This window comes from Balearica regulorum, chromosome W, assembly GCF_011004875.1.
Source record: "Balearica regulorum gibbericeps isolate bBalReg1 chromosome W, bBalReg1.pri, whole genome shotgun sequence".
Lineage (NCBI taxonomy): Eukaryota > Metazoa > Chordata > Aves > Gruiformes > Gruidae > Balearica > Balearica regulorum.
Genome location: NC_046219.1, coordinates 15,686,419 through 15,700,322, shown reverse-complemented (window position 1 = coordinate 15,700,322; position 13,904 = coordinate 15,686,419). Strand labels below are relative to the sequence as shown.

The window sequence follows — 13,904 nt, the reverse complement described above, 5'->3', positions numbered from 1 at the left end:
ACTCAGCCCGTCCCGGAACCGTGCCAAAACTGTGCCGCCCCTCCCCTACCCGACTAGCCCCCCCCCCCTTTTATGGTGAGCATGACGTCACATGGCATGGAATAGCCCCCGGACAGCTTGGATCACCTGTCCTGGCTCCTTGTAAAATTAACTCTATCCTTGCCAGAGCCAGGACACTTTTATTCATTTAAATGCTTCTAACTATAAGTCAAAGCCTGAAGTAAACAAAATAGCGCAAAATATGTGTGTGTATATAAATATGCTTGCATGTGTGTGTGTTGGGAATTCAACTAATCTAGGTCCTTTAATAGTCTCTAATTAGGGACTAAAAAATTGCATTCATTATGTAAAAGAAGGACTTAGGAGTTAACCGTGTCTACTGTGCTTAAAAGTCATAATGAAAAAAGATGTCTTGTGAAGCTCTTGTAAATAACGGAGAGAGATTATGGATTTACATCATGTTGGAACTAGATTTTATTCTGTTAGTTCATTTTAAAATGAAACATGCAAGAGAACAGAGAGCTCTACTGGTGAATTCTATGTCTTTTTTCTACTTTTTGTTTACATTAAATATGTGACTACCAACAAAATGAAATGGAATGGGTTTTTAAGACATTAATTCTTATATGTTCTATCATTTCCTAAGTACCTTAACAATTTCCTTTTTAATTAAATTGTATTTTAATACAGCAAAATGACACGTAACTTCTAGTAGTAGCCAGGAAAAGAATGAAAAGGTACAATCAAAAGGAAATTTTATATAACACTGCAAGTAATAAATGTTATGCATAGCAAGAATAAATTCAGAATTAGTATACTGTGAAACAAAATATAATAGTTGAAAAAAGAATTAATTACAGTTAGGATATAAACAGTAATGCATCTCAGGCAGAAGCAAACAACAAAATGAAAGAATTGTGGGCCGAGTTGTTAAAGAGAAACAATATTTACAGGTGGGAAAATGCATCCAAACTCAGAGGATGATTTAATTCTTTGCAGAGAACCAGCACAAGCTTTATGCATCTTAAATCCTGCCAAAAAGTAGGACATAACAGATATTCAGTTTGTACGTAGATCTTGGGCTTGTACTCTGGACAGAAGTGCATTTCACTGAGTGAACAAGCTCCCTCTGAATGTTCATAATATCCTAATTGCAATTCCACAGCCACTCAGGCAAAGGATGCTTGCACAAACAGTAGAATTAGAAGAGTTTCCTCAAATCTTGAAGTGACAGAAATTCATAAATATATAAACCCAGAACTGTTTGGAAATTTAATGAGAAATAGATCACTTGCAAAACTTTGCTAGGGAAGCATTAATCAGTCTTCCAATAAGTAAACAGCACATCTGGTAGACTGAAAGTTGACAGCGGAAAGCCTAGGTATTAAAAACATACCTTATATTCATCTGGACATTACCAATTCATTCAGACACCTACAATTGTAAACTCTTAAGCTCTTCAACTCCACACCAAATTACCTTGCATTCCAATATGTAACCAAACAAAACACGTAACCAACCAACTTACCACTTTGACCAAAAACTCAACCTTAACTACATTAACATTTTCTATAAACACATTTACAGATACAATCTGTTATTCTGCATACAGGGAACTATGAAGCAGGGATGAGTTTCTAATGTGATTTGAAATGAAAAAAAATAAAAAGGCATAAGCATTTTTTCTGGTTATACTTAAAAGTGCAGAGGAGATGGCTGTGGAAGCAAAGAGTGAACACATTTGGGTGATTTGGTATCAAGAAAGTCCTCACAGTTGTAAGCATGTGGAGGAAGTCAGGCTGCTTATTGACTGACAATTCACTTCTAATTCACAGTTTTATCTAGATCACACATCTCATCAAGAACAGAGCTGTCAGGTGGATGAGACTGCAAGACATTACAGTAGGTATATGAGGTTATGTTTAGGTGGAAGTCTACATGGGATTTTAGAGCCACTCTTATGGCTGTTCATATTATTTAATGAGAGCTAGGTGAGAAAAAAGTTTGGGAGGCATCTAGTAAAAAGAGAATACAAGAGCTTCTAAGAGTTCACCTAAACATTTTCCAAATCATCCCTACAAGTAGTACTGTCTTCATTAGGGAAGGGATATGTTTTTCCCCCTTCAAGCCTCTTTGAGAAAACAATTAGTTGCAGTAAACCTTTTTATTGGATGCAATATTCCAAATTTAGAATTTGTCATCTGGAAGTTTATATATGGTAGAAAAATTAGTTCTTTGGAAAGTTTTGATGAAGAAAAATTTATTTTCTGTGAACAAAAACTATAGACTAATATAATACTTCAGCAGAAACTTGTCAGAGTTTCCAGAATAAAGACTTGTCTGGAACATAATATGTTTAAATGCAAAGTACTTGGGGCTATTAGGCAGTTCAGAGTGAACAAGTTAAAGAGTCCAAAACTTTAATTTGTTTTTGCTGTCTCAAAAAGGGTGAAGAACAGTTCTGAAACTTGGCATACCAGTTTAAAATTTTATGTAATAGTTTGATCCAATATAACACTCACCACCCATAAAGGAAGCTATCCCACCCTCTTCTCCCACCAGTCCTAGCTGTTTGAATCTTCTCCTTTCTGCTGGCTCAGGCGGCACTTGCTTGACCCTGCACTGATCTGATTCAACGGATCTTATTCCCCTGCCAGTTCTGCTAGGTAAGAGTTGAATTGGCCCACTAATGGGTTGGATGAGTGCCAAACTGCAGGAGCAGCCAGGAGCATAGGAAGGGCAAAGGAAACTTGTCCTTTAAACAGTGCAAGCTGTTACTTCAGTTCAGAAATAACATACAGTCTTTACCCTTAAAAAAGAATGAAGACATCTATTAATAAACTGCTTATTATCTTCTTGGTAATCCCTGTTTCTCTTACCTCTGACTGAGAGGGGACAGCTAGGAAATATTCTGAAGTGAAGATCAAAGAATTCAGCTGTCAGATTAACGTACAGAAGTTTTTTCAGTTTCATGACCTACTGGTATGCTTTCAAAATAAAATCTCCTTAATTTGCAGACAAATGTTCTCTTTCCTCTGCAGCTTATGCAGTTTATTGGGGGAGATATGAAAGTATATCCCTCGGGAAGTATGGCTGACAGTCTCTGAAATTATCAATTTCCTTTTCTCCCCTTTGCCCAAGAGACAAAAATTAATTTCCCAAAAGCCATCAGAAATAGTCCACATCATTGAAGAATACAGTATAAACTATATTTGTATTCTGAAGCCAAGTCTTGCTTGAAACAATATTCCATTCATGTCAGGAAATCCTGGCATCTAAGCTGGCATCTCTGACAAACAGTTTTCAGAATTATCTTTAAGCTTTCAGAGGGGGAAATAATCTGATAAAGAATTGCACATGAAAAATATAAATAGTTTAGTTCCCTTTTCAAGTTTGCAATATTTAGTCAGAAGAACTTTCACAGAAATTGAGCAATAACCTTACTATGGAACACTTATGTAACTTCCAGAGAGAAACTAAAATAAATGTACATTTAAAATGATGAACTAATTAGAATTTGTGGGGAGGTCAGGTTTCCATTTTTCACAAGAGGACAAATCTGTAAGTCAGTCTGAAATCAGCTTTATGAATATATTTTCAGTGTAAACTGATTTTCAAGTACAAGTTTGATATGTACTAGAAATGGTAAGGACAACTAAAGATCTACATACAAATCAGAAAAGTTCTGCCAAAATCTAGAGAAATAAAGGCAGTGTATCTCAAAAGAACAGCAATATGAGTCTTGGTTTCCTTAGCTCCTTGCTTTTCCTCCTTTTGCCTTGACAGAAATAATGTTCTGTTACCTGCTGTAGTGACTTCATAGAAATAAAAACAAGGAAGAAGAGTAAATCTTTAGCAGCATAAACCAAATATGGCTCTTATTAATCTTAGGCATCATTAACAAAATCCAAGAATATATTACAGCCATTTTCCATTTTTCTGATTTTGTATTTCCAGCATTCATTTTTATAGTTAAGCTTAGAACATAACTTTGTATCCTAATCACTAACATAAATCAAACATCATGGATGTCCTTAAATATTCAAAAGGGCTCTTAATGGGTGCTAAGAATTTTAGATATAGAATCAGAGAAGTGAAGGTCTGGAAGGGATTTCAAAAGGTCACCTAAGCCCATTTCTCTGCATATAGGCAATATGAAATATACTAAAGTCTATCCCTGAGAGGTGTTTGCTAAACCTCTCTTAAAACTTCTATAATGAAAATTTAACAACTCCCGTGGGAAGCATATTTTAGTGTTTCAATACCCTTATAGTTGGAAAGTTTCTCTTACCTATCTTTGCTACAAATATAGGCTAGTTATGAGGATATTAAGAGAAACTTCCCAATTATAATGATCATGAAGTACCTCCAAGACTACCTAGAGAAGCCATTATAATTTTCAAAGACATTCTGGTGTTTGATAAACATACAATTATTTAGTTATAAAACTGAAATCAGAATTTCTTTATATGGATTCAATTTAACTTTAAACTCTTAAATTAACAGGATGTAGATGTAAAGCTGATGTCAACTGACAATCCTGGATTACATGGTATACCTTCAAATTAATAGTTAAAAACACAGCACACAAAAAAAATCACATAATTTATAAGAAAGATTTTCTTGCATTTTAAACACAGGGATGGTGTTCTGTATTCTACTCCAATGCAAAGTCTTGACTTTGAACAAATCGCATGATCTCTCTCTGTCTCTATTTCATCTTTAAAAGGACAATAACATTGATATCAAAGGTTTTGTGAGGACTACTATATAGAAAATATTTTAAATGCTAACATGAGGAGTGCTGTTTGTTTACGAATTCACTAGATGATACAGAAGCATGGCACATCTATAAGCAAATTTGACAGGACACAACGAACAAAAGAGCAAATAAGATACCACTTCTTCCAAAATGATATTTTGGTATTGGCTTTTAAACTAATCTAAATTGATTTCTGTCTGCTGATAGTATCTCATTTCTGTTCATAAACAGTGCATGACATATGCCAAATTTAAGATAAAAGTAGATTCATTTTGATATCAGATGAAGTACAAAAGCCACAGATGTGATACAGTCTGCAACTGTGTTAAAGATACCATGAAGTTAAATTGCTCTATTTCAGTGCTTCCTGAAATCAGGGCATTTTGAATCCTGATTACCAATTATTTAGAATGCTAACTTTAGAATAGTGAAGTTAAGATACAACAAAATTGAGATACCATTTCATAGTTCATTGTCATGCACAAAATGGCAAATGTTGTCTCCTGAGAGTTTCTACCTTGAACCAAATCTTCCTAAATTCAGGCTATATTTTTAAAGGTTTTAGCACAAACCATATTCACATCAAAAAAGCTTGAGGCAGCAAATGTCCTGGTTTCCATATAAAAATTTTTCTACTATAACAAATTTCTTGTAATAGGATTTTTGAAATATTTTCCCTTGATCATATTTTAAAAATAAATAAGTAAATCATTAAGATTTCAAATAGAATTAAAGTTTCATCTTATAGTCACTATTTCACATTCTACATATTGTTTCAGTTGTGAAAACAATTATACTGCTTGGCTTCTGGAAATACCCTGCTTTTAGCCTTGTTATACACCTGAGATGTGTGCAAGTGTCTCAATTACAAATATAGTACAGAAGATCTAGGACCTGATCCTGCAATACTTATAAGCATCCTACAACAACAATTTGTCAGTGATAAAGAAGAGTGAATATTGAAGGTGCTTGATCAGGCCTTAAGTGTAAGTGCATTATACAACACATTATAAGGTGACATCTCAAAATAAAATACTATGGTTTTATGTAATGCAGAAATAACACATACAATTTACATATAGTAATAATTTATTCTGAAATGATCATTTTAGTCTCTGTTGAGACATCACCCATGTGTCATTAACAGAAGAACAGCCACCTCACCTCAAGTACCAGAATATATAAGAAGTTACAGCATAGTAAAAAAAATTCTAATTACTTTAAGATAAAATCTAATTCAGGTAAAATAATTTTGTTCAAGGTTTTACAGTTACACAGTTGTCTATTTTTTTGTGGCACACAAAGAAAGTGTAAATTGTTACACCATAACTATCTATGCACATTATGTGACCAGAGAAATGTTAATCATTACTTCAGAAAATGAACCATCAATTCTATTCATGCAGAAAAGCAGGCTGGGAAAGCTTGTTCAGCAGAAACCACAGTACTGTGAATTTCACAGCCACATGTTGGAGCGAGTCCAGAGGAGGGCCATGAAGCTGATCAGAGGGCTGGAGCACCTCTCCTATGAGGACAGGCTGAGAGAGTTGGGATTGTTCAGCCTGGAGAAAAGGCGGCTCCGGGGAGATCTAATTGCGGCTTACCAGTACCTGAAGGGGGCCTACAGGAAAGATGGTGAGGGACTGTTTATCAGGGAGTGTAGTGACAGGACAAGGGGTAATGGGTTCAAGCTGAAGGAGGGTCGATTTAGATTAGATGTTAGAAAGAAATTCTTTACTGTGAGGGTGGTGAGGCACTGGAACAGGTTGCCCAGAGAGGTTGTGGAGGCCCCCTCCCTGGAAGTGTTTAAGACCAGGTTGGATGAGGCTTTGGGCAACGTGGTCTAGTGGAGGGTGTCCCTGCCCACAGCAGGGGGGTTGGAACTAGATGATCTTTGAGGTCCCTTCCAACCCAAACCATGCTATGATTCGATGATTCTATGATTATTGTGTTAGAATGACTCACAAAAACTGAGTTATTTTTTTGCATATATAATACCAATTCTTAGTTTAGTCAGTCTATAATCCATGAACAATTGATAAAGCAATATTACTGTATCATCTCTATCTGTAATGCTTGTGATTTCAAGACAAGCAATGTTTAAAGGATTATGGGATGGGATGCTAATTAAATATGATAAACATACTGTACAAATATAATTGCATTAGCAATTTTATTCCAAGCTGTCAATTAGGCATTCCTCAAAAATATTACCAGAGAAGACAAAGTATACTATCAAATATGGCTTCCAGAACAGGGGCCCTCTAACAAGATTCAAACCTATTTACAAAAGATAAAAACAACAAATAAACCCAACACTCAATCTTTTAAAGTTCTATTTGAAACAAAATTTCTAAATAGCTGCTGTATATAATACATCAATTGCATTTATTTTTTGATGTACTTAAACAGAAGTCACCAGGTACGAGACAGAATGACGTTTAGGACTCTGAGTTCCACTGGAGTCTGTATTTTCAGTCTTTGAGTCACGTTTCTTTGTGCTGTTATTTATTGGTGTTGGTATTTGTGATGGCCGAGCAGAACTGTTGTCCACACTACTCTTCCTGGGACTTGGACTGTAGTTGAAAGGAGTCACTCTTGCTGCAACAGTACCACTGGGGGAGTTATGTTTGCTTGAGCTACTGGAACTGAATGGCGTACGCTCACTAACAGTACTTTCATTATTTTCTGGTGCAGGAACAGGATTATTCTGTACAGGTTTTGCTTCCGTTCCTTTCTTGTCTGGACTGTCTATCTGAAAGAAAGAGTTTGGACAATTTTCTAAACCAATGGTATGGACAGGAACATTTCCATTTCCTGGATTTCGTTTTCCATTAATTTCTTTAGAATCTTTATCACTCACACTCCCTTTCTCTGAAACACTGTCAATAACAGTGAGAGTATTTCCAGTTGGGGATCTTCTGGATCGAGGATTATTAATAGGGCAGTCCTCTATCCTCACCCACACATCCTCTGTCTTAGAGACAGCTGGTGCCATCTCATAAATTCGAGTTTTGGAATCAGAGTCATCTGTTGCACCTGAGGAATAATGCTGAGGATCATTCATTATTTGAGGAATTTCATTTTCTTTTATTTTTCTCCAAGTACCTTTTGCTGGTGCTTGACTTTCTTTACTTTGTTTGTGTCTAGAAACAGAACTTCCATGTTGCTTTTCATCTTCACTTTTTGCCTTTTCACTGGATTCTGAAGAAGCTGACAGAATTGAGGAAGAACTTCCAGTTCTTCGCCAAGTGCTTACACGAGGAAGTGATGAGAAATGCTTACTATGTTCACGCTTCCATGTTCCTGATCTATTGATTGGCAATCTAGATGGACTCTCAGAATGAGAACGAGCTATGTCATGATGTTTTGCTGATCTCCCATCATATTCTCCAGAAGGACTCAAATTAGGGGGTAAATTTTGCCAACCACTAGTCTGGGCAGTTAAATGAGTAGATAAAGACATATCAGGAAGAGATGGACTTAAAACTGGAGTCTGAATTTGGGACCTAGTAGGAGAGCCTGGCCTGTAAGGAGACAAAGATTCAAATGAAGAAGACTCTTCTAATTTCTGTCTTAGAGTTGGACTCGAAGCTTCTTTAATAAAAGTTGACTGACGAACCAGAACAGGTCTTTCAGATCTGTCAGATTCACTTCCGCTAGATTTTGTGGATGACATTCTGCATAGTTCAGCCTTTTTGTTTGATCCACCACTATTGAGAATTTGGTTTAATCCTTTTGAAGCAGACTCACTTCTGGGAATGCCACTGGTATTCTTAGGTAAGACAGTTTGCTTTGTAAGGTTTTGCTGGCTCATCTGCCTGCCTGGTGCTGTATATAACATTCTTCCCGAACTTGAAGATTTAGTTGAAGCTGTACTAGATGATGTCCTTGGCAACTGAGACAGTTTGTTGGGAGGACTTATACCATTTCTTCCTGGGGAAATTAAGTTTCGGCCTGGAGATTGCAGAGGCCTACTTAATGGCTGCTGTTGAGGTCTAGAAGGAGTGGAGTCTCTAGATCGTGATCTAGAAGGTCCTTTACTTGATCCACTCTGTTGAGATGTTTGCCTAGTTACAGGAGCTGACTCAGGTTTCACAGATGATTTGACTCCTCTTGGAGAACTAACAGAACTTTGGCCTTCACTGGGACTTTTGGAGTTTGTATTTTTTAGTGGGGGACCTTTTTTGGAAACAGGACTAGTACTTAAGGAACTATTTCGAACTCCTGGAACATGAATCATTGTCCTACCACGTGAAATTGAAGTCATACTTGTTTGCTGTGGTTGCTTTAACTGGCTTAAAACTTCTGAATTGGAGCAAGCTTTTCCTGTAACTATACTTTTATATACTTTTTTTCCTCCTTTGATTCCCTTATTTTCAGATTCTACTTTTTTAGACTCCAAGGTACTCATCTCCCCTGGCTTAAGAATTCTTGGACCTTTATTACTAGTAAAAGGCTTTTCTTCTTGGTCTGGGGTAAGATGAAATGGTGACCCTAGAGAAATACCAGATTTTAATGAAAGGATAGAGTCAGAGTCTGATGAAGCTTGTCTAGTCAGTGATGCAGCAGCTGCAGCTTGATTCAAGCTACTAACTATAGAATTTGCACCTTCCTGTATAGCTTTCCAATCAAAGTTCTCTGAATCAGGTGAGAAACCATGTTCTGAATCCAGCCTCTGTATCTCTCTCAAATCCAGTGTTAAATCTTCTGCCAATATATTACCCATATTTCTGGAATTATTTTTTTCACTTTCACTCTTTACTTTTGAGGGTTTTTTCTTTTTAGGCATAGCAGAACTAATGCATTCCTGCAACAGATCATCTTCTGAGTCAATACTAAGAGAACTGAGAGAGCTGTTTCTAGAGAAACATACAGGAGTATCTTCAACATGAAATGATTTAGGTGCATAACCAGAAGTCTGTGGTTTATTTGATTCTATCTGTGAATCAGGAGCCTCAGTTTGTTTTGCAGGTTCACTTTCCTTGTTGTTGTTTTCTTGATCAATATCACTGAGGGAACTAAGAGATGAATTGCGAGTAAAACATACAGGTGTGTTTTCGATAGCAAAATTCTGCATTTTCTTATCTGTAGCTGTTCCTCTGTCTGGAATATCTTTAGTTGATTGAGAGAAAGTTTTAGGTTGGCTTCTGCTTGTTGGGTATTTTTGACAAACTTGTGTCCTATTACTTGGATGCTGATTTGAAGATTGTTCTGTATTAGTGTGGTTTTCAGTTTCTGTTTCCTTTGCTTTTCCTTTTCGCAATTCTGCCTTCTCCCTTGAAAGGTCAACATCATCATCATCAAAATCTAAAGAACTTAGGGAATCATTCCGTGAAAAACAATAAGGAGTTCCCTCAATAGGCGTGTAATGATGAGGGGAATCAAATGCAAAGCTTCCTTTTACACGCTCTTCATTATTTGGAAGTTTGTCATTAAAATATCTTGAATAATTTTTAAGATTTTGTTTCTTTGTGTCTCTGTTCTCTGAATAGCTTTTTTTATTATTAATATAGCTTTTAGGCTCTGTATTTTTTCTTATACATGCTCTGTATTCATTATTTTGGGGAATAGGCTTTACTGGTGATGTTGGCTTCTTTTTATCACGTTCTGACTGATTTTTGTTACTTACAGATAAAGATGCTTGTTGAATTTGATCCATTATCTTCTTCACTCTGAAAGGTTTGTGACTTTTTCCTTTTGGCATAGCTGAGTTAATACATTCAGCCAGAATATCACCATCTTCTGTTTTGTCATCATCCAGTCCTGGGGCAGTCCTAGTTAAGCTTTTTGCTCTCCAAGAGTCATCTGTACTTATACTTTCTGTAGGAATGGTGTCTCTCTTTTCAAACTCCCCTGACTCTGCCCTTGTACCCACATTCTCTACATTAGCCAACTCATTCAGTAGTGATTCTATTGTGAGGTCACTCAAAGATGTAGCTGTTGAAAAATTTATTGGTGTATCCTCAACAAAATATACCCGTGGCATATCATCTCCAGGTGTAAAACTCACATGCTTTTGGGATTGCAATCCAGTTTGTGAAGGTGAAAGTTTGTAAACTGGCAGTTGACTTGGCCTTCTGGTTACAAGAGGAGGTATTTTTGAAGCAGATGCTTGAGAAGGCTTTTTGGCTTTATGTGAAGATTTTGTTGGCATTGCAGAAATAATACATTCTTCCAATATTTCAATATCCTCATCATCAGAATCATCCATAATGTCTTTTTCTGCTTCAGTAGGCTTCTCTGCTTTCTTCTCTTGGTTATTCTCTGTATCATCTGGCTGTTCAGATTCTGCTTCATTTCCATGTTCATTTTCATGTACAGGAGGCATTATTCTTAACTCTACATCTTTCTGTATAAATGGTTCATCAAGACTCAGACCACTTAGGCTAGAAGAGCAAGAAAATCCATCCGGTGTACTTTCTGTGGCAAAATGTAATAATGTATCAGCATCTGGCAGTACCTGAACTCTTTGAACAGCTTCATTTATAGCTATCTGTCTAGGACCAGACTCTCTCTTTTCTGCATTAGGTACTTTCCCTTTAGCTACTTCCCTCTTTACTTGAGTTCCTTGAGCAGGGGGTGGAGTTTTACTTCTGCTTGGAGGCATTGTTTGTCCAGGGCTGTCTGGAAGATCACTGGGACTTATAATACCACTTACCATTCCACTGCAAGGCTCACTTTGAACTGAACTAGCAATTGATCGGCTTTCGAAACTATCCAGGGAACTTACAGAAGTACATCTGCTAAACATGAGTGGAGTCTCCTGCACATAATGTTCTGGTGGACTTTTAGGAGTGTGTGCACCACTCTTTGAGGGAGATTTGGCACCTGAAGAAAATTCAACAACTTTATGTCTAGAAGAGTCAGAAGGAGATAAACTAGGAGTCTGAAGTCTACTAAATTTTGTTCTGATGTGCTGAGATGCTGATGCAACTTCACTTACTGCACCTTCTGTAGACAGAATCCCATTGTTTTCCTTTAGTTCTGCTATCTGTAGTGTGTTATTAGCATCTGTCACATGCGTGGATTGATCATGCCCTATTTCATCTTCAGCTGATGACAAAGATGACAAAGAGCTACACCTTGAAAAACATATTGGTGTATCTTCCACACAGTAAGTTTGTATAGTTTCCTGATTAATAGAGGGAGTCTTACAGGAGGCAGTCTTTTGAGCATGACTGCTTCTACTCTGTCCAGAACTTGGGTGAAGCTGATTCTGTCTCTCTGAACTACGTGAAGGGGTTGATATGTTCCCACAGCTTGAGGAAATATGGTCAGTTTTAGTGCTTTGCACTGATGAACTGTTTGAAAAAGTAAAAGATGGCTTCTGAGAAGAGGGAGGAACTTCTGTTGAATATTTTAGACTATAATCAATAGGCTGATCAACATGATGTTCCTCTTCATTGTACTTTATGCTATAATTGGTTGGTCTGTCTTCTTCCTCTTTGTGTTGTTCCTCCTCAGAGTAGCGTTCACTATAGTTGGTTGGCTTATCATTGTCATAATCATCAACCTGACACAAGGACTGGTTTACTTTCTGATTCATTCCAAGAGTTGAGCCTACTCTGCTCTGCTCTGAACCATTGGATCCTCTTGATCTAAAAGAAGCAGCACACTCTTGCTGTCCAAAAGGTGACTGATATTTCATGGGCTTATCATCTTCACTTTCAGTGTACATGTAATAAGTTGCATTTTGGTTCCTTAACTGCCTTTGTTCATTTTGTTTTATTTCATCATCTATTATATGCTTAGGCCTTGCCCATCTTTCATTCTGAGAAGGACTTTGCCTTCCAGAATTTAACTGTTCATCCGAATATTTAAGACTATAATTAATAGGAGTGTCTAGCTCTTCATCATTGTCATCCATATGATTTGCACTATGTATCTTATGTGCCAAGTCAGCTGGGTATTGACCATAACTACAAAATTTACTTTCATCATCTTCCGAGTAAGATTCAATGGAAGGTTTCATTTGGCCTCTTTTACCATAGCCATCACTGCTGCTGACACTATTTAAACTATCATTTGAAGCTCTCTTGTATTCCATTTTTGTATAAAGCATAGGACATGTCCTGTTTGAATTCTCAGATTTAGGAAAGTATGTATTTGAGTGAGTATGTGCAGCAGCTGTTTTTCTTGGGCCATTTCTGTCTTCTGTCAAACAGTGCATTTCAGAAGTGGAACAAGAATTTCTATCTTCTTGTGGAATATGCATGCTTGTTACTTCTTCCATAACTTTGGCAATCTGAGCTGTAGCAGTAATCTGCATTCCTGTTCTCTTAGAGGAGTTCCCAGTATTCTCTGTAGCTGGATGACAGCTATGTAAACCTACTGCTACATCCCTATCAAGACTTCTGTCTTTCTCAGATCGAGAGTTTTCTATGTTTCCTCTACTAGAGGAAGAGGAGCCAGGCAATACTGTAGCATTTAAATATGGTGAAAGTACAGTCATATGACCAGTATTAAAACTCTCTGATCTGCAAATCCCATCATCATGTCGACTGGAATCCAAAACATACTCATATATATTTTGCTTATGTCTCTGCTTCTTATGGTGAGATGCTTTTGGGCTTAAATTATCTATGTTGTCAAAAGTCTCTGATAAATGCTGAGCATCTAATTCTGCTTCCAGTGCTTTTTGCTTTCTAACATGAAGAGATGGTAAGCTTGATCCTGGAGACATGATGTTGGCATCCTTATATTTTGCTGGCCTATTTGCCATCAGGTTTCTTAGAGCTGCAGCACTGCCCATTGCTATCATTTTGTGTTTTGAGTGAATGAGATTTTTGAGCATGCTCATTGCTCCCATGTCCCACAGCACCTCCTGATCTTTTGCATTTCGTGCAGAAAGATTCCACAGAGTCCCACATGCATTACTGACTATTGTCAAACTGTGTGACTTCAAATGCTGTAATAAGGTTTGTAAGCAGCTGTTCTCTCGCAAGATTTGCCTAGTGTTGAGTGAAAACAAAAATCAGTAAGTGGCATTTCAAAAGGATAAGAGGCAAAGTGAAACAAAAACCTATTATGCTATAGGTAAGTTTAATCCATAGTAAGGATAATTATGAATGCTTCAGTGCAAATTTACCTTATTTTTTCCTCAAGTTTTCATCTGAATGTTAATCAAATCTTATACAAA

At 36.9% G+C, this 13,904-nt stretch overlaps 1 protein-coding gene across 16 annotated transcripts in view; it reads right to left on the bottom strand.

Annotated features, from left to right (window-relative positions):
* Positions 1-459: 459 nt before the first annotated feature.
* Positions 460-13,904, bottom strand: part of LOC142599141 (adenomatous polyposis coli protein-like) — a 156,777-nt gene continuing 143,332 nt past the window's right edge. For 13 of the 16 annotated variants that reach the window (XM_075738814.1, XM_075738815.1, XM_075738811.1 and 10 more), the window contains one exon: positions 460-13,716. In XM_075738814.1, coding sequence (XP_075594929.1) covers positions 7,167-13,716 — 6,550 coding nt within the window. In that variant the 3' untranslated portion in view covers positions 460-7,166. The remainder of the gene's footprint in view (positions 13,717-13,904) is intronic. The other 3 variants (XM_075738826.1, XM_075738828.1, XM_075738827.1) reach the window with 2 other exon arrangements.